The 21,532-nt window shown below is 43.3% G+C and overlaps 1 protein-coding gene across 2 annotated transcripts in view; it reads right to left on the minus strand.

The window, feature by feature from the left end:
* LOC144509317 (uncharacterized) overlaps nt 1–21,532 on the minus strand; it is a 201,626-nt gene that overhangs the window by 169,356 nt on the left and 10,738 nt on the right. For both annotated transcript variants that reach the window (XM_078237978.1, XM_078237988.1), the window contains exon 2: nt 1,690–1,847. In XM_078237978.1, the coding sequence (XP_078094104.1) occupies nt 1,690–1,847 (158 nt within the window). The remainder of the gene's footprint in view (nt 1–1,689; nt 1,848–21,532) is intronic.

The raw sequence follows: 21,532 nt of genomic DNA on the forward strand, positions 1-21,532 counted from the left end.
TAAATGGGAGGAATGATACTGGAAAGCTGATACTCATATCAGATAAACTCACACCTCTCACTTCCCACACCTTTCCCTCACACACTCCCAACTTTCACATACACACACACACTCCTACCTCTCTCTGGTTTCCTCCCAGACTCCAAAGATGTGCGGGTTAGGTTGATTGGCTCTGCTAAGTTGTCCTTTCATGTCAGGGGGATAAGCAGGGTAAATATGTGGGATTATGGGGATAGGTCTTAGGTAGGATTGTTGTTGGTGCAGGCTCGACGGGCCAAATGGCCTCCTTCTGCATTGTAAGGATTCTATGGATCTACCTCTCCATCCAACAGCATGGCTTTTTAATATACTAAATAATCACTACTTTGAAACAATTATGTTGCTATAATGAAACCATAGATAATGTGACAAAAGAGGTGTTAATAATTAAGGTGAGACCATCTTAGAATCATAAAATAATTTGGCACAGAAAGAGAACATTCTTCTCTCAAATAAAAACAGTGAAAGCTGGGTATCCATTCATTTCCTTCTGCTGCACCTTGCTATACACATATTGACTTCTGTACTTGCAACTGAACAATGTCACTGCACGTGAAACACTTTAGTTAATCCTCAAGTCACAAAAGGGGGAAAGCAGATGGTTTTGTCGCTGGACGAGCAATCCAAATACCCAGAGTAATGCTCTGGAGGCTCAGGTTTGAATTTCACCATGGTAAATAGTGAAATTTAAATTCAATAAAAATCTTGAATTAAAAGCCTAATGTTGACCATGAAACCGATTGTGGTAATGACCTTTAGGTTCACTGAAGCCCTTTAGGGAAGGAAATCTGCCATCCTTTCCTGGTCTGGCCTACATCTGACTCCAGATCCATAGCAAGATAGCATCTTAACAAATGCCCTCTGAATTAGGGATGGGCAATAAATGCTAGCCCAGCCAGGGATACCCACATCCCATGAATGAATAGGAAAAATAATTTATTTTTATTCACCTTGTTTTTGTGAAACAACAAATTCATGTTTGCTTTGACAATTTGAGTTAGTTACACATCAACCAAAAGAAAAATCAGGCATAAGACAGTGGAAAAAAATATTTTTTCTAAAAATACTTTAACATAACTTAAACCATTAGATAAAAACATTGTGCTAATGGCATTGCTTGGGATAAGGCTTTTGTCTGTGGTACTAATAGGCATTGATGTTTGCTCTAATGCAGTATTCCACAAACTGTGAAAGCAAGGCAAAAATCATTTCTCCCTCCCTGAACACGGGTGTAAACATTTTGCATCTTTTTGACAATTGGCAGCAACAAAAACAGAAAATGCTGGAAAATCTCAGCAGGTCTGACAGCACCTCTGGTGAGAGAACAAAGCCAACATTCAAGTCTGGATGACCCTTCGTCAGAAGGATTGTAGTATTTGATTCCAAGGCTTTTGGGAAAACTATGGTCAGTACCTCAGTTAGCTTCTCCTCAACATTCTTTAGTATTCTGAACCTGGTGACTTTCCTATAGCTAGCATCCTATTAACTAATTTTATTATTCCTGTTTTGAATATTCACTTACTTTGTATTCCAGTAATAACACTGTGAAAGATTTACAATAATTAGGTTTAATGGATGTGAGTGTAAGATTTGATCCATGTGTATGCGACAACTACTAAGTACCAGAACTTTGAAAACCATTAATTATACCTGATGAAGTGAAAGCAACTTGAGCGAGCCCACAGTTGTGCCTTTGACATCTCCAGGCATAGAAGATATCAGGAATCCAATTTCCCAGAGCATAGACAGGGATTGGTACAAAATGAAGCTGAGACAGCAAGTCCTTAAACCTGCTGGTGTTCTTAAACCTGCAAGAAATAATTTTTCTTAGTACAACAATATTAATATCTTATGATCAAAGTCCCTTTTTATTTACGAAGAATTTCTCACCTTTGAAATAATATATCAGGGCAATGTTGTGGCATATTTAACTGACTTAAGCAGAAACTCCCAAGATACTTACATAGCTGTACCCACAAATTACAAAATCATCAACAAGAAGCCGAGCTGTCTGGAAGTAGTCCTCTGGAGGCAGCTGTTGTGAAATCATGCTTTGTGAAAAAATGATCTTATGAGTTTACTGTCTAGAAACCCCTAACTGATTTTTTAGAATGACTAAAGCCACATTCCATTGACTTGCGACAACAGCAAAAGATGGCTGTTGATTTGCATCACTTTACCTTCTGCATTCCAAAACCATTGAAATGGAGGTAGTGGGCACGATTCTATGATCGCAACCGTAGCCGCCCTGTTGCAAGTGAAAATGGAGAATTTGGCGTTCCAGCCAAAACTCCATTCACTCTCAGCAGTATCGTAGAATCCTATCCATGAATGAGGACGGAGATTTTTGGTGAACCTGTCTGCAAAGCTGTACCAGGAACAATTGCCTTGAAGAAGTACGAATAGAGGTAATCTCCTATCCCATTAGTGAAGCACTAAGTTAATCACCTGGGTACATAACTGTGTGGAGAGAAACCATTCAACATAATTACATGGACAATGTGTTTCTGGCTAAGGGAGGAATTTCCTAACCATGGTCTAATCAAGTTACAACTGGAATAAGCTAGCCATGACCATATTTGGGTCACTGGGCAGCTAGAGAGAGAGATGGTCATACGGTAAGCCAGCTACCCTGTGTATGTTTGGGCAACTGTTTTTATGGACAGACAACTGAGATGCTGAAGATGCAAGACCCTGACCTCTCTCTCACTCTTCATCCAGCTTGCAAAATTTGAACAGCGTCTGCTGATCTTGGCTATCCAGGTGCTTCAGACAAGAAATTCTAAAAAGAATTCAACCCAGCAGCTGTTATCTGGAGAAGATTAAATCATCTGTATACATTTTGAAACCAATTTGACACTGAACCCAGAAGGACCACCATGTTTTGCATAAAGTCAGTCAAGTCACCAGCCTCCAAGAGCGGTCTATACTTTAGCTTTAATGGATTCTAAATTGCTTAATCTACCATCACACTCTGTAATCTATTTGCATGTGTGTATGTGAAAGTTAAAGCGTTTTCATTATTTTACTTAGACCAGGTTAAGCACAGTAAATCCAAAAATAACTATCCTTTTCCCTTAAAGAAAACTCAAGGAAACCTACCTGTGTCTGTTTATATGCTGTAGCTATAGCACTCAGTGAATTGTCAAACATATCCTTTTGAAAAAAAATGTTGCTGTCAACAGAGGAGTGGGAAATGAGAGGGGAGCCTTCTTACCCCATCTCACCTGTCTGAAGCACAATCAACTTGAACTGATAGTGCGTGACCCATCTTCAGAATCATTCACAAAAAAATCCAGACTCTAGCTGAGGGAGGAACTCCATTAGCCATATAATCAAATCATTTTTAAATAATGGACCTGGAACCAGCTTACTGTGATCATGTTTGGGTAACTAGCCAGTTTGTCAGAGGAGGTCATGTGATAAACATGTTAACCCTTTTTGTGTGAAATTTTTAAAAATTCTAGGCCAGTCAGTGAAGGGAGCCATTCTGCCACTTCCCCCTGAAAGGCAAGCTAGTTCTGTATTTGGACCAAATTGTGAAAAAGGAACCAAGAAGAAATCAAGAACTTTAATTTAGGAATGGGGAAGTGGGTGAAGCATAAAGACTACACTTGCACAGTAGTAGCAGTGTGTCTGGCTTTGTGGTGAATTTAACAGATGCAAATGTCATTATCCAGTGTCTTGACCAAGAAACATTTTGTGAACTTGGGACTTTATAAGGAGGGAAGGAAAATAAAATAATCAAGAAGTGTTTGCACAATTTCAGTTTAAGACTTTGTTGGAACCATTTCCTCTAAACATTTCATTTTTATTATACAGTTACCAAATATTAAATAGCAGTTAGATTCATCAAGTAATCATGCCGCAGGTAATTATGGTACTCGAAAGATTTTACAATCCAACATCTGTTACACAGTTGCAGCAGACAGAATTTTTATAATGTAATTATGGTGCAGAACCTATCAATCCATTAGTTTGAAACACAAACATATTTCACATAATTTTCTTCTGCTATGGATACATGTAATATATTATTCCAACTTGTGAAACATTCAAATTCTCTATATTTCAAAATAATGACTTACATTAGTGGTGATTTTAGCTGAATGTATATAGAAATCAACTCCGACATTGTAAAATATTATGTTAATAAATATTTTACAATACGTTCCTTAATTCACATTATCTGCTAGTCTGAAATTTTTCAAGCACAAATTTCCTGTTCTTTAATTCATATTGCTTAATTAAAAGAACATAGGAACAAGAGAAGGCCATTTAGCTCCTCAACTCTATTTCACCATTCAATGAGCGCATAGTTGATCTAAGAACTAACTGTTCAGCTAAAAACACACTCTATCTCTTTAATACGGATGGCTAGGAGAAAATTGCTGGATATTTTGAATTTTTGAACAAAAAGCAACTCAGAATTAACAAGAGTAGACTGTGCACCTTTCTTTCTGGAATATTTTGTCATAGTAATCAAACCCATCATGAGTGATCCTTCGCTCTCTCTTTCTTTTTCTCCCACTGTATCACCCTGAACTTTGCTCTGTCCAAATGTGTCTTCCTCTATGTTGCTTGATATCAGCAAATCATAGGTGGGTTTGTAGAACCTACTTATACTAAGTAGTTATCAGGGATATTGAGTTATCAGCAATGAAAAATGATCCTGAAAGCACTTGGAAGGTGATTCATTTTTAAAATCAGTTCTGGGGAAGGGATCCAAGACTGGTAAAAGAGGAGACTTCTGATAACACAGGTAGTTCCTAGAATCTGTGATCACCGGTGTTTCTGTCTAAGGTGTTTGTGAGCAGTGAACAAAGGAGTCCCAGGAGCTGAGAATATGAATAGGGGAACCCTGGGCTTCATCAGGATTAGAAAGCAATCTAGGCAAAGATCAGAATCATTGGAAGGGAGTGACTGGGTTTAGGCATTATTGGAGGGAATCAGATTCCAGCAGCCCTGTGGGACATGAAATCCCAGGAGAATGGGATTCATAATTTCCTCTGGCCCCTTTCAGACCAACATTCCTACTCATCGTCTTCCTCCCCAATGGAGTCATGTCTTTGTCTTACTTTCAATTATTGTCCCACTGGTAGTTTTTGCTGTCTTAATATTCTTTCTAAATCTCTCTTTCTGAAATTTCCCAAAATACATTCCTGATGTATCCAAAATATTGGAACAGAAATTCCAGGAACCAACGTACAAACACTGGCTCATTACCTCCAGGGGATGGGGGATCTCTTAGTATTCTGGTATAAAGCAATGCTATATATTGAAAATTACTGTTTTTTAAAAATAAGCTGAAACTACTAGAGAGGGGGCAAAACTTGACCTCCTCTTGGGAAATAAGGAAGGGTAGGTGACAGAATTGTTACTGAGGGATCACTTTGGGTTCAGTGACCATAATTCTATTGGTTTTGAGGTAACTATGGAGAATGATAGATCTGGCCCAAAAGTTAAAATTCTAAATTGGGGCAAGGCCAATTTTGATGGTATCAGGCAGGAACTTTCAAAAGTTAATTGGGGGAGTCTGTGGGAAGGCAAAGGGACGTCTGGTAAGTGGCACACTTTCAAAAGTGTGTTAACCAGAGTTCAGGGTAAACACATTCCTCTTAGAGCGAAGGGCAAGGCTGGCAGAAGTAGGGAACACTGGATGACTCGGGATATTGACGCCCTGGTCAAGAAGAAGAAAGAGGCACATGACATGCATAGGCAGCTGGGATCAAGTGAATCCCTTGAAGAGTATAGGGAGTGTAGGAGTAGAATTAAGAGAGAAATCAGGAGGACAAAAAGGGGACACGAGATTGTTTTGGCAGATAAGGCAAAGGAGAATCCAAAGAGCTTCTACAAATACATAAAGGGCAAAAGAGTAACAAGGGAGAGAGTAGGGCCTCTTAAGGATCAACAAGGTCATCTATGTGCGGATCCACAAGACATGGGCGAGATCCTAAATGAATATTTCTAATCAGTATTTACTGTTGAGAAAAGCATGGATGTTAGGGAACTTGGGGAAATAAATAGTGATGTCTTGAGGAGTGTACATATAACAGAGAAGGAGGTGCTGGAAGTCTTAAAGCGCATCAAGGTAGATAAATCCCCGGGACCTGATGAAGTGTATCCCAGGACATTGTGGGAGGCTAGGGAGGAAATTGCGGGTCCCCTAGCCGAGATATTTGAATCATCGATAGTCACGGGTGAGGTGCCTGAAGATTGGAGTGTGGCAAATGTTGTGCCTTTGTTTAAAAAGGGCTGCAGGGAAAAGCCTGGGAACTACAGGCCAGTTAGCCTTACATCTGTGGTGGATAAATTGTTGGAAGGTATTTTGAGAGACAGGATCTACAGGCATTTAGAGACGCAAGGACTGATTAGAGACAGTCAGCATGGCTTCGTGAGTGGAAAATCATGTCTCTCAAATTTAATTGAGTTTTTTGAAGGGGTAACCAAGAAGGTAGATGAGGGCAGTGCAGTTGATGTTGTCTACATGGACTTTAGCAAGGCCTTTGACAAGATACCACATGGTAGGTTGTTGCATAAGGTTCAATCTCACGGGATCCAGGGTGAGGTATCTAAATGGATACAAAATTGGCTTCTGGACGGAAGCCAGAGGGTGGTTGTAGAGAGTTGTCTTTCAAAATGGAGGCCTATGACCAGTGGTGTGCCTCAGGGATCAGTGCTGGGTCCACTGTTATTTGTCATTTATATTAATGATTTGGATGAGAATATAGGAGGCATAGTTAGTAAGTTTGCAGATTACACTAAGATTGGTGGCATAGTGGACAGTGAAGAAAGTTATCTCCAATTGCAACGGGGTCTTGATCAATTGGGCCAGTGGGCTGACGAATGGAAGATGGAGTTTAATTTAGACAAATGCGAGGTGATGCATTTTGGTAGATTGAACCAGGGCAGGACTTGCTCAGTTAATGGTAGGGCATTGGGGAGAGTTACAGAACAAAGGAGGTCTAGGGGTACAGGTTCATAGCTCCTTGAAAGTGGAGTTACACGTGGACAGAGTAGTGAAGAAGGCATTCAGCATGCTTGGTTTCATTGGTCAGAACATCGAATACAGGAGTTGGGACGTCTTGTTGAAGTTGTACAAGACATTGGTAAGGCCACACTTGGAATACTGTGTGTAGTTCTGGTCACCCTATTATAGAAAGGATATTATTAAACTAGAAAGAGTGCAGAAAAGATTTACTAGGATGCTACCGGAACTTGATGGTTTGAGTTATAAGGAGAGGCTGGATAGACTGGGACTTTTTTCTCTGGAGCGTAGGAGGCAGAGGGGTGACCTTATAGAGGTCTATAAAATAATGAGGGGCATAGATAAGGTAGAGAGTCAATATCTTTTCCCAAAGGTAGAGGAGTCTAAAACTAGAGGGCATAGGTTTAAGGTGGAAGGGGAGAGATACAAAAGGGTCCAGAGGAGCAATTTTTTCACACAGAGGGTGGTGAGTATCTGGAACAAGCTGCCAGAGATAGTAGTAGAAAAGGCGGTACAATTTTGTCTTTTAAAAAGCATTTAGATAGCTACATGGGTACGATGGGTATAGAGGAATATGGGCCAAATGCAGGCAATTGGGATTATTTTAGGAGTTTAAAAAAAAAGGCGGCATGGACAATTTGGGCCGAAGGACCTGTTTCCATGCTGTAAACCTCCATGACTCTACTGGTTCAGTTTTAAAAGACTGAACAAAAGCATGCGAGTAGTGCAAGACAGCAGCTTCTAAGAGGAATGTACATTTGCATAACTGTATCTCAGGCAATCCAGGTGAGAATCATTTTACAAAATATGTATGAACTCATCTCCTGACCAATTCAAAAAATATCCAGATAGCACCTGTGTATTCAACTGTGTGTAGAACAAGCCATTAGAAGGAATCTTACGGGGAGGTGATGGCTGAGTGATACTATCGCTGGACTATTAATCCAGAAACTTAGTTAATGTTCTGGGGGACCCAGGTTTGAATCCCGCCACGGTAGATGGTGGAATTTGAATTCAATTAAAAAAATCTGGAATTAAAAATCTCTGATGGCCATGAAACCATTGTCGACTGTCAAAAAAACCCATCTGGTTCGCTCATGTCCTTTAGGGAAGGAAATCTGCCAAGCTTACTTGGTCTGACCTACATGTGACTCCAGAGCCACAACAATATGGTTGACTTTCAACTGCCTTCCAAAGGCAACAAGGAATGGGTAATAAATGTTGGCCAGCCGACGACGCCCATGTCCCATGAATGAATTTTTAAAAATCACTTTGGACAATGGACACTGGCTGAGAAAGAAACTCATGCAACCATAACCTAATCATGTCTAAACCATGGACTTGCAATCAACTTGCTGTGACCATGTTTGGGTAATTGGTCTGTTGGAGAGAAGGGAACCATGTGATGAGCAACCTTCTGTGAAACAACAAAGGCAAACTCAGCCCCATCAACGCTGCAACGTCCCCCAAACTAACATCTGGGAGTTTGTGCCAAAATTGGGAGAGCTATTCCAAAGACCAACAAGCAACAGCCTAACATAGTCATACGCATGGAATCATACCTTACAGATAATTGCCCAGACACAACTATCGCTATCTCTGGTATGCCCTATCTCAGTAAGAAGTCTCACAACACCAGGTTAAAGTCCAACAGGTTTATTTGGTAGCAAATACCATAAGCTTTCGGAGCGCTGCCCCTTCGTCAGATGGAGTGGATATCTGTTCTCCAACAGTGCACAGACACAGAAATCAAGTTACAGAATACTAATTAGAATGCAAATCTCTACAGCCAGCCAGGTCTTAAAGGTACAGACAATGTGGGTGGAGGGAGCATTCAACACAGGTTAAAGAGATGTGTATTGTCTCCAGACAGAACAGCTAGTGAGATTCTACAAGATCAGGGGGAAAGCTGTGGGGGTTACTGATAATGTGACATAAATCCAACATCCCGGTTTAGGCCGTCCTCATGTGTGCGGAACTTGGCTATCAGTTTCTGCTCAGCGACACTGCGCTGTCGTGTGTCGTGAAGGCCGCCTTGGAGAACGCTTACCTGAAGGTCCAAGGCTGAATGCCCGTGACTGCTGAAGTGCTCCCCCACAGGAAGAGAACAGTCTTGCCTGGTGATTGTCGAGCGGTGTTCATTCATCCGTTGTCATAGCGTCTGCATGGTTTCCCCAATGTACCATGCCTCGGGACATCCTTTCCTGTAGCGTATCAGGTAGACAACGTTGGCCGAGTTGCAAGAGTTGGTACCGTGTACCTGGTAGATGGTGTTCTCACGTGAGATGATGGCATCCGTGTCGATGATCCGGCACGTCTTGCAGAGGTTGCTGTGGCAGGGTTGTGTGGTGTCATGGTCACTGTTCTCCTGAAGGCTGGGTAGTTTGCTGCGGACAATGGTCTGTTTGAGGTTGTGTGGTTGTTTGAAGGCAAGAAGTGGGGGTGTGGGGGATGGCCTTGGCGAGATGTTCGTCTTCATCAATGACATGTTGAAGGCTCCGGAGGAGATGCCGTAGCTTCTCCGCTCCGGGGAAGTACTGGACGACAAAGGGTACTCTATCCACCGTGTCCCGTGTTTGTCTTCTGAGGAGGTCGGTGCGGTTTTTCGCTGTGGCGCGTCGGAACTGTTGATCGATGAGTCGAGCGCCATATCCTGTTCTTATGAGGGCATCTTTCAGCGTCTGGAGGTGTCTGTTGCGATCCTCTTCATCCGAGCAGATCCTGTGTATTCGGAGGGCTTGTCCGTAGGGGATGGCTTCTTTTACGTGTTTAGGGTGGAAGCTGGAGAAGTGGAGCATCATGAGGTTATCCGTGGGCTTGTGATACAGTGAGGTGCTGAGGTGACCGTCCTTAATGGAGATGCGTGTGTCCCAGAATGCAACCGATTCCGGAGAGTAGTCCATGGTGAGTCTGATGGTGGGATGGAACTTGTTGATGTCATCATATAGTTGTTTCAGTGATTGCTCACCATGACTCCAAAGGAAGAAAATGTCATCGATGTATCTAGTGTATAGCATCGGTTGAAGGTCCTGTGCGGTGAAGAAGTCTTGTTCGAACCTGTGCATGAAGATGTTGGCATATTGAGGTGTGAATTTTGTCCCTATGGCTGTTCCGTGTGTCTGGATGAAGAACTGGTTGTTGAAGGTGAAGATATTGTGGTCCAGGATGAAGCGGATGAGTAGTAAAATTGCATCTGGAAACTGGCAGTTGACGGCATTGAGTACTGAGGCCGTTGCAGCAATGCCATCATCGTGGGGGATGCTGGTGTAGAGTGCTGAGACATCCATTGTGACGAGGAGTGCTCCTGGTTCAACTGCTCCATGTGTGTTGAGTTTCTATCTTTTTCTATGCCCTATCTCACCAGCATGACAGACCCAACAAATGTGGTGGCACAATGGTATACAGTTGGCAGGGAGTTGCCCTGAGAATCCTCAACATCGATTTCAGACCCAATGAAGACTCATGGCATTAGGTCAACCATGGGCAAGCAAATCTCTTGCAATTTACCACAAAGTGCCACCTTCCCACACCCACCCCCCATCTCCCCCGATCTTATGAATCAGTAATCCTCCAAGTTAAAAACCACTTGGAGGAAACACTGAGAGTGACAAAGATGCAGAATGTACTCTGAGTGGGGGACGTCAGTGTTTATCACCAAGAGTGGCTCAGTTGCACCACCACAGACCAAGCTGGCCAAGTTCTAAAGGACATAGCTGCTAGACTAGGTATGTGGCAGGTGGTGAGGCAACCAACAAGAGGAAAAAACATGCTTGACCTCATCCTCACCAACCCGCTTACTACAGATGCATCTGTCCATGACAGAATCGATGAGTGACCACCACACAATCCTTGTGGAGACAAAGTCTTGGTCCTTTCTTCACACTGAGGATACCGCCATTGTGTTGTTTGGTACTATCACCATGCTAAATGGGATAGATCTTGAGCAAATCTAGCAACCCAAGACTGGGCATCTCCGAGGCATTGTGAGCCATCAGCAGCAGAACTTTACTCAACCACAATCTGTAACCTCATATCCCCCACTCTACCATTGTCACCAAACCAGCGGGTCAACCCTGGTTCAATGAAGAGTGCAGGGGAGCATGCCAGGCATAGCTGAAGCGTCAAACTGGTGAAACTACCGCTCAGGACTACTTATATGCATCTTGTGCTGTTTGGCATGCAAGACAGTGCTAAGCAATCCCACAACCAATAGCTCAGATCCTGCCATATCCAGTTATGAATGATATCGGACAATTAAACAACATGCCAGAGGAGGTGGCTTCACAAAGGATGGAAGAAGACTCGGCACATCAGTACAAAAGATAAGGCTAAAGAATTTGCAACAATCTTCAGCCAGAAGTACCAAGTAGATTATCCATTTTGGCCTCCTCCAGAGGTCCCTTGCATCACAGATGCCAGTCTTCAGTCAATTTAATCCATTCCACGTGATATCAAGAAATGGCTGAAAGCACAGGATACTGCAATGCCTATAAGCCCTGACAATAATACTGAAAACTTGTGCTCCAGAATTTATCGCGCGCCTAGCCAAGTACAGCTACAGCACTTGCAACTATCCAGCAATGTGGGAAATTGCCCAGGTGAGTTCCATACACAAAAAGGACAAATCCAACCCCATCAGTCTACTCTCGATTATCAATGAAACAGTGGAAGGGATCATAACAGTGTCACCAGGCAGCACTTGCCTAGCAATAACCTGCTCACTGATGATCAATTTGGGTTCCGCCAAGACCACTCAGCTCCTAGCCTCATTAACATGGACAAAAGAGCTGTACTCCAGAGGTGATCTGAAAGTGACTGCCCTTGACATCAAGGCTGCATTTGACAGATTATGACATCAAGGCAAAACTAGCAAAACTGGGGGCAATGGGAATCAAAGGGAAAAATCCCCACTGGTTGGAGTCATACCTGGCACAAGGAAAGATGGTTGTGGTTGTTGGAGGTCAATCATTTTAGTTCCAAGGCATCATTACTGAAGTTCTTTAGGGTAGTGTCATAGGCCCAGTCCTCTTCAGCTGCTTCATCAATGGCCTTCCTTCCATCGTAAGGTCAGAAGTTGAGATGTTGGCTGATGACCACACAGTCCAGCACCATTCAGTACATTCTGACGCAGTCCATGTCCAAATCCAGCAAGGCCTGGACAATATTCAGGCTTGGGCTGACAAGTGGCAAGTAACATTTGCACCACACAAGTGCCAGGCAATGATCATCTCCAACAAGAGAGAGTCTAAGCATCGCCCCTTGACATTCAAAGGTATTACGATTGCTAAATCCCTCACTATCAACATTCATTGACCAGAAACCTAACTAAAGTAGCCATATAAATACTGTAGTTACAAGAGCAGGTCAGAGGCTAGGAATCCTGTAGTGAGTAACTAATTTTTGATTTCCCAAAGCCTGTCCATCCACAAGGCACCAGTTAGGTGTGTAATGGAAGACTCTCCACTTGCCTGGATAAGTGCAGCTCCAACAATACTCAAGAGGTTTGACACTCTGCAGGACAAAGCAGCCCCACTTGATTGTTTATGGAGAATATGCCATTCACTTCCTCCATCACCCATGCACTGTGGCAGCAGTATGTATCATTTACAAGATGCACAGCTGCATCGCACCATTGCTCCTTAGACAGCACCTTTCAAACCCACAACTGCTACCATTTAGAAAGGCAAGGATAGCAGGTGCTTAGGAACACCACCACCTGGAAAGTCCGCTCCAAGCATCACACCATCCTGACTTAGGCCATAATACCACAGGAGCAGATGTAAGCCGTCAAGTCTGCTTCGCCATTCAATATAATCATGACTGATCTGATGTGATAATCCCGAACTCCACTTTCCTGCCTTAACCCCATAACCCTTGATTCCTTTACAGATTAAAAATCTGCCTGTCTCAGCACTGAACATACTTAACGACCCAGCTTTTACAGCCCACTGCAGTAAAAAATTCCACAAATTCACTACCCTCTGAGAGAAATTACTCCTCATCCCTGTCTTAAATGTGCAACCCTGAGATTGTGTCCTCTCGTCCTAGACTCTCCTGCAAAGGGAAACAACCACTCAGCATCTACCCTGTCAAGCCCACTGAGAATCTTCTAAACTCCAATGAGTCCAGGCCCAACCTACTCAACCTCTCTTCATAACAAAATCCCTCCATACCCAGGAACAACCTACTGAACCTTCACTGGACTACCTCCATTGCCATATATCTCTCCTTAGAAAAGGGGGCCAAAACTGTTCCCATTATTCCAGGTGTGGTCTAACTAGTGCCTTGTGTAGTTTCCGCAAATCTTCCCTATTTTTATACTCCATTCCTTTTGAAATAAAGGCCAACACTCTATTTGCCTTCCCAATTACCTGCTGAACTTGCATGCCAGCTTTTAGGGAGGATCTCCAAGTCCCTCTGTGCTGCAGCTGTCTGCAGTATTTCTCCACTTAAATAATATTCAGCTCCCTTATTCTTCCTACCAAAGTGCATAAGTCTATTTTCCTACATTATATTCCATCTGTCAATTTTTTGCCCACTTACTTAGCCTGTCTATATCCCTCTGTAGATTGTCTGAGTCATCCTCACCGCTTGCCTTCCCACTTGGAAATATATCGCCGCCATTCCTGCACAGTCGTTGGGTCAAAATTCTGGAACTCCCTCCCTAACAGCACTGTGGGCCGACGCCATTTGGATGTAGCGGTTCAAGAAGGCAATTCATCATCACCTTCTTAAGGGCAATTAGGGTTGGGCAATAAATGCTGGCCAAGACAACAATGCCTACATTCCATGAATTAATAAAATAAAATCTGTGTCTTTTATCACAGCATGTAAACAGTTAAATACCCACCGAATTAGCAAGCATATTTTTTTTAAAAAAAACATTGCGGTCAGACAAGGAGTAATGAGAGAGGAGTCGGTCTATCCCTTCTCAGCTGACTATAACCATTTGAAAATAAATATATTTCAGTCGATGTCTCAAGGACAGTCAGGGATGGTCAATGAATGCTAGCCCAGCCAGTGAAGCCCACATCCCTTGAATTAATAAACATAGATAGGTAAATCCAAACTGCCTGATTTACCATGAGCAACACCGTGTCAGAACTAATAGCTCCTTAAATTTTTAAGGGTTTGTTAACAACCGCCACACACATAAACACTAACTTCCCCTTTGTAAACGAATACATAATCTTCATGTTCAGAAAATCCAGTGCATTTGATATTATCTGTTCGTTTGTTGTTGCATCAACTATAACATTTTGGTGTTTTGCTGATGCTATTGACAGGAGGTGAATCTAAATGAAAAATTGTCACGAAGATTGTCTTTTCAGTTGTGTCATTACAGCTTCTATTCTCTGTCAGTAAATATATAAATTGTAAGAAGATACTCCAAAGACCATGGCTGCGATTCTTCCATCCCGCTGCGCTATAGCACAGCGGGCCAGGAGAATCGGGCAGGGAGTGATGTGCGGGATTCAGGCGAGAGTTCATGCCCTGTTAGCGTCTCCCAGCGCCAGATTTCCAGCGCGGTCTGGTCTGCGCCGAAAATCGGTGGGGAGGTGGGGTTAGCATTTAAATGATATTTTAAATATCAGTTAAATGCTATTAGCGGGCCTGGGGCCGAATTCTCTACTTGCCTCTCCCACCCCACCAGTGTTTCACTCCAGCGGGGATTACAGTTGCTCCCCAATTTTGGGGAGCTAGTGCCCCAACCTGCTGGAGTGAAGGATGGGCAATCGGGGCTTCTAGAAGGTCGGGCGGCGGGGGGGGGGGGGGGGGGGGGCCTCTGGGCATGAGCACACTGGCATTGCCAGCCTGTGCCCCCTGGCACTGCCCAAGGAGCAAAGTGCCTATGCCTATGGGGCACCTTGGCACTGCCAATCAGGCATGGGGCAGTGCTAAGGGGGTGGGGCCTGCTGGGGCAGGGCATCCCACTGCCACTCTACCATTGGGATCGATGGGGGCAGGAGGGAGGCCAGCAACTGGGGTGGGCTGGGGGACAGTGAAGGGTGGTAGTGCTGGAGATCGAGGCAGTCCAGGATGGGATGGGGGGGGGGGGGGGGGGGGGAGGCAGAACTGCGGGGGTCCCAGACTGGCTAGCGATCAAGCTGGCCAGCCAACGGGAGGCTGACAGTTCGGGGCCACTGCACATGTGCAGAGGCCCACTGGTTTCAGCCTCCCGGGTGGAGATAGGCCTCCCTACTGAAATCTAATAATATTCACGCTGGTGGCCTCTGCAGTGCACAGAGTGTGGGAGATTCGAGTGTGAACTCCCACTGAAAAAAACGGCGTGAATTACTCCAGTTTTTCTGCGAATTCAACAATTGCAATTTTTTGGGGGGAGAATTCTGCTCCATAACTCTGGGTGTTTCACAAATTGTGAACCAGAAATCTAATTTTATTGGTCTGAATAGGCATAATAAATTTAGCTCAATTCTATTCTAGTCATCTTTAAGTTCAAAGGAACACAACATAAGGAAGCAAGTGGCCTGTTGGATTATTAATCAAGAACCACTAACTGTTTCAAATCCACCACTGACTGATGACTTAAGTGTTACAATTTTGAAATGGAGAGGCTGTTTGAAGCAGATGAAACAGACATACAAATGACTCACAACGGGGCATCAAATGGCACTAATTGGTCAATCTTGCTGACTTAGGTAAAGTTGCTATTATAACAGAGCAAGATAAATCCAATATAACACCACAAGATAACAGTGCAAAAGGCGGAAACTGGTCCATTTAACTCATGGCAATCCACCTCATTTTAAAAAACACAACCGAAATTTTAATTTAAAAATACAGTATGTTTCAACTTGGTTCTGAAGAATATCAGTAAACACAGTGTAATTCATTTCACTTTACACTTTTTGTGTTCCTCGGTGACCTTTCTTTACATGAGAGACACACATAATCAAGACTCTTGTTTTCTCTTCCTCCATCTCAGCCACTGCAAGACGTTTTGATAGCCACCAATTCCATTCAATGCTTGATAGCTTTGATTACCTGCCACCAATTCCATCCAATTGAGTGACAGCGCTGATTACTCAAGCTACCTTGTGTCTTATCCTGTACTGCAATTCAAATGGATGTGCCACAAGCATCAGATAACAATCTGATAAATCACATTATCAAATAGCATTGCATTCAGTGATATGCTACAAGATGAATTTTGAAATTGTGACACTTCTGGCAAATTTTGTACTGGCTTCAAATTGGTAAATGGCCACACAATGTCAGTGAAGTAACAAATTGAATACTATCATACCTATAATACTTTACTTTAACAGGCAGTTTCAATGCAAGTAACTAACTTATATGTAGGTTTAGCTTTATTGATTTGTACATAGTCATGTGAACAATGAGAAATTTAGGAAGGTAAATTCAATGGGCGGCAGGCATGATGGCACAGTGGTTAGCACTGCTGCCTCATAGTGCCAAGAACCCAGGTTCAATTCCTGTCTTGGGTCACCGTCTGTGCGGAGTCTGCGCATTCTCCCAGTGTCTGCATGGTTTTCATCCCACAGTCCGAAAAGTGAGCTGGTTAGGTGTATTGGCCATGCTAAATTCTCCCTCAGTGTACCCGAACAGGTGCCAGAGTGTGGCAACTAGGGGATTTTCACAGGAACTTAATTGCAGTGTTAATGTAAGCCTACTTGTGACACTAATAAATAAATGGTTTCTGAAAACAGACTCAAGGATTGTAATGCAATATTAACCCTCAGCAACAGGAGGTAAAACATTTTTTCTAAAACATAGCAAGTGATTAGGACCTGGATTACACTATTTAATGTGCCCCACTATACACTTGGGTAGAGGCCATTCAAAAAAGAAGCGATTAATTATCTGAAGAGGAAAGATCCACTGGACTACAGGAAAAGGCAGGCAAGTGGGACCAGGTGATTTGTTCCTGCAGACAGCAAGCATGAACATGACAAGCTAAATGACCTCCTTCTGTGCTGCAAATGTTTTCTGATTCAATTGTATTCCATGCAGACAACAGTTAACTTGGTGCTGCCTGCTAATTTGCCAGTGCTAAACATGGAGTTCAGTGGCTGTAAACCTAAGTACGACCCAAATTTTTGCAAGGCTAGCAACGCTTAAAGCTAGCCTGTAATACTTAAAGCCAGTCTGCATCCCTTAAAAGGGAGGCAAATTCTGACTAAAGCAAGTGTTGCAATTGGTTGGGGAAATGAAGTTCGAGCCAGAAGAAGAGTGAGCTTTGGCATCACAAGAGAGAAGCATACTCCAAGCTTCTCTGAAGCTGCACTGGAGGCCTCTGTGGTAGACTACGGGGCGAGGAGGCCTTCCAGATAAATTGCACAAGGCCAGATAGTTGTCACAGTCAATGCCAAAAGTCATCCCCCAAAGACTGTTCTGAGATGACGCTTCTACCTGCTCTAGGCATGGTAGCTGGTTGGTAGACAGACTGCAATCATACTCTGGTATCTGATTTGCACTTGTTTATTAGTACTACTTCAAAACAGGTTACAGAATAAGTATATTGCTCTGAGGGATGGTGTTCCAACCTCAAGCGAAAGAGAGTCTAAGACATGACTGTCTGATATCAGTAGTATATCGTCCACATCATTCTTTAGCATATCCCATCGATTAACCCTTCATACTAATCCCCCTAAGTATACAATCTGAATTTCAACAACATTAAACTATGTGACTATTTACATTGTATTTCTGTAATTCCCTTTTTACAACTACAGATTCTACTCAACTACATCTCCTATTCTTTCTCTCTGCAAGTCATAGTCCTGAGGGATTCAATCTCCCACAGCATTCTCAGCCCTTTGGGAAGACATCCTAGAGACAAGAGGGTTTTCATAGAATCCCTACAGTGCAGAAGGAGGCCATTCGGCTCATCAAGACTGACAGAGTACCTTACCCAGGCACTTTCCTCCACCCTATCCCCATAACTCCACACATTTACCATGGCTAATCCATCTAACCTACATATCTTGGGACATTAAGGGGCAATTTAGCCTATCCATCTAACCTGCACATCTATGGACTGAGAGAGGAAACTGGAGCACCCGAAGGAAACCCAGATGCGGGGAGAACGTGCAAACTCCACACAGAGAGTGACCCGAGATTGGGATTGAACCTGGGTCCCTGGTGATGTGAGGCAGCAGTGCTAATCACTGTGCAACCATGCCACCCCGGTGGGCCATCATTTGCAGAATCAGACAGCAATCTAGCAGCATTACTTGACATAGATAGGATGCAAAGCTGGGCTGAAAAATGGCAAATGGAGTTTAACCCTGATAAATGTGAGGTGATTCATTTTGGTAGGACTAATTTAAATGTGGATTACAGGGTCAAAGGTAGGGTTCTGAAGACTGTGGAGGAACAGAGAGATCTTGGGGTCCATATCCACAGATCTCTAAAGGTTGCCACTCAAGTGGATAGAGCTGTGATTAACAGGGGGTTGGAGTTTAAGAGCCGTGGGGTTATGCTGCAACTGTACAGGACCTTGGTGAGACCACATTTGGAATATTGTGTGCAGTTCTGGTCACCTCACCCTAAGAAGGATGTGGAAGCACTGGAAAGAGTGCAGAGGAGATTTACCAGGATGCTGCCTGGTTTGGAGGGTAGGTCTTATGAGGAAAGGTTGAGGAAGCTAGGGCTGTTCTCTCTGGAGCGGAGGAGGCTGAGGGGAGACTTAATAGAGGTTTATAAAATGATGAAGGGGATAGATAGAGTGAACGTTCAAAGACTATTTCCTCGGGTGGATGGAGCTATTACAAGGGGGCATAACTATAGGGTTCGTGGTGAGAGATATAGGAAGGATATCAGAGGTAGGTTCTTTACGCAGAGTGGTTGGGGTGTGGAATGGACTGCCTGCAGTGATAGTGGAGTCAGACACTTTAGGAACATTTAAGCGGTTATTGGATAGGCACATGGAGCGCACCAGGATGATAGGGAGTGGGATAGCTTGATCTTGGTTTCAGATAAAGCTCGGCACAACATCGTGGGCCGAAGGGCCTGTTCTGTGCTGTACTGTTCTATGTTCAGATTATAGGTTGCAGAATGACTGAATTGGAAAGACAACAAAGACTTTTCAATGAAAGACTCTTCTAAAGAGAAAATGAAAAACCATCAATCTTTGAACTCTCTGGGACAGAACAGTAAAACTCAGGACACTCTGTGGAACTCCCTCAAAGTACACGGAGAAAGACCTTCAGAAGACGAATGATCTTCAACTCCAGAGAAGACTACCACCGCCATTTCATTCACAGCTGTAATGACGACTGAAAACTCATTGAAGATCCAAGATTTCAATGAACTTAGGGACAACAAAGGAAAACATACTAAATTTCAGGAAAAGATGGAGCTGATTTCCTCATAATATTTTTGGAGGACTGGCTACTTTCGGTAGGCAACAGTAAGAGAGCCACACTTCTCTGAAATCATCATAGAAACCCTACAGTACAGAAAGAGGCCATTCGGCCCATCGAGTCTGCACCGACCACAATCCCACCCAGCCCTACCCCCATATCCCTACATATTTTACCCACTAATCCCTCTAACCTACACATCTCAGGACACTAAGGGGCAATTTCAGCATGGCCAATCAACCTAACCCGCACATCTTTGGACTATGGGAGGAAACCGGAGCACCCGGAGGAAACCCACGCAGACACGAGGAGAATGCGCAAACTCCACACAGGCAGTGACCCAAGCCGGGAATCGAACCCAGGTCCAAAAATATGGAACGCTTCACGAATTTGCGTTGTTCCACAATGAAGATTTGCTGAGGATACAGGGACAAGACAGTCTCACCTTCTGCAATGAGATGAAATTCCTGGAAACAATCAACTTTGTACAAGATTCTGCAGTTTTAGAAGTGTGAAAGATTCTGCTGCTTTTCTGTGCTAACATCCAACTCTGGAGGGGAGAAGACTTCAGCTGGGACTGAAGGAAGGAAATTTAATTGACTTTCACCCAGGAAGCCACCAGTTCTTGGCAATGTGGTCCTCCATAAACTGACATGGAATCAGACAAGGCAATCTCTGTGGAAAGCTCTCATGAACAACAGGAGAAAGGCTAGGTAATACATTGGCAGGTTCAGAGGAACAGATGTCTAAATGCTGCTCAGCCACCGGAAGCAGAGCTTTGACTCCTTTCAAAAGGCAACTCAGACTTCATATGGTGCGTCTATCATCTGAAAAGATGAATCTCTCGAACCTCAATCTCCAAGAGGTCACTCAGTGTCGCAAAGGATTCGTCCTCATCAATTTCTTCTCAGAAAAGCCAATTCTGGTCCAGTAGGCCTTCATAGGAATGGCCACATCTGCCGCCACGCCTTCTATATCTGCCACCTTGGGCCTTGCTTCGTGAAGAACTGACAGATTCATAGTCTCACTCTCCACTCAGGGTCTGATGGATAGTGTCTGTGAAAGAAAAGAACTTAATAATGATTCAGCTTCTGGTGGCTAAAGTTCCACTGGTTCTAAATAGAAGGTTGAAGATTCTTGCATGAAAGACAGTGAGTTGTTCAAATGATGCGTATTGTGTATTGGAGAAATGATACGCGGGACAGAATTTGGTTAAAAATGAACAGAGTTTTATCAATGGTGTGTGGTCTCTTCCGTGGCTGCTGCTTCTCTCTCTGTTTCCTGTGCTAGATCTATTACATCATTTCTTGTGCATACATTAATACAGGAGAGCTTCAGTCAGCCAATGGGAATAAATACAAATATATAACATTTCTTCCTTCCTTAAATTGAATATCCCCAAACAAGTGCAGCTTGAAATTCGTCAATAAGTCAGTCACTATTAATAAGTCAGACTGTCTGTAGGTTGTCGCTCTTCGAACGATTGATGGCGAACCTCTGGCGTCTTCCTCTTCACACTAATGGGAACCTCTGGCGTCCTTGTCTTTGTACTGATGTCATTCATGGCTGATTTAACCGGTGTTGGCAATAGGAACTAGAGGCTGTCTGTGTCTGAATAGAAGGCAAGGTGTTGCTTTCCTCAATGGTGCCTGGAAGTGTGAGAGTTGTAGGAAGATTCAAGTCAGGACTTTGTAAGTCTGACCCTGAATTTTAAACAGGCTGCAGATCTGAAGGATCTGTTCTTTCAGACAGTAACTAGTCTGCATGTCTCCTCCAGTCGAAATCATATGCTAATACGTTAACAGTAATTTTAAAGGTGGTATTGAGTCTTAAATTTGCACTGTAACTGACCAATAGTCTGGATTAAGACTATCAACTTCCTTGAGGAAGTCTGTAATTTAATCTTTATCTTGATTTTCCATTTCTTTGATGGAGCATTTTTCATAAATACTTTTTTGATTCAAATTATTGCACTTGCAAAAATGCTTGAAATGTCCAGTTTTGCTGCACTGGAAGTATTCTGCGCCCCCTGCTGGGCAGCCCTCAAGGCTAACTTCACAAAATACATCGGAGTTTCTGAATCAGTCCCTAACAATGGATTCTGCCTCCAAGCTGCCATTCTCCAGGTCCCTTCTCTTATGCTGCAGGGTTCAAC

Source organism: Mustelus asterias, chromosome 2 (genome assembly GCF_964213995.1).
Source record: "Mustelus asterias chromosome 2, sMusAst1.hap1.1, whole genome shotgun sequence".
Classification (NCBI taxonomy): domain Eukaryota; kingdom Metazoa; phylum Chordata; class Chondrichthyes; order Carcharhiniformes; family Triakidae; genus Mustelus; species Mustelus asterias.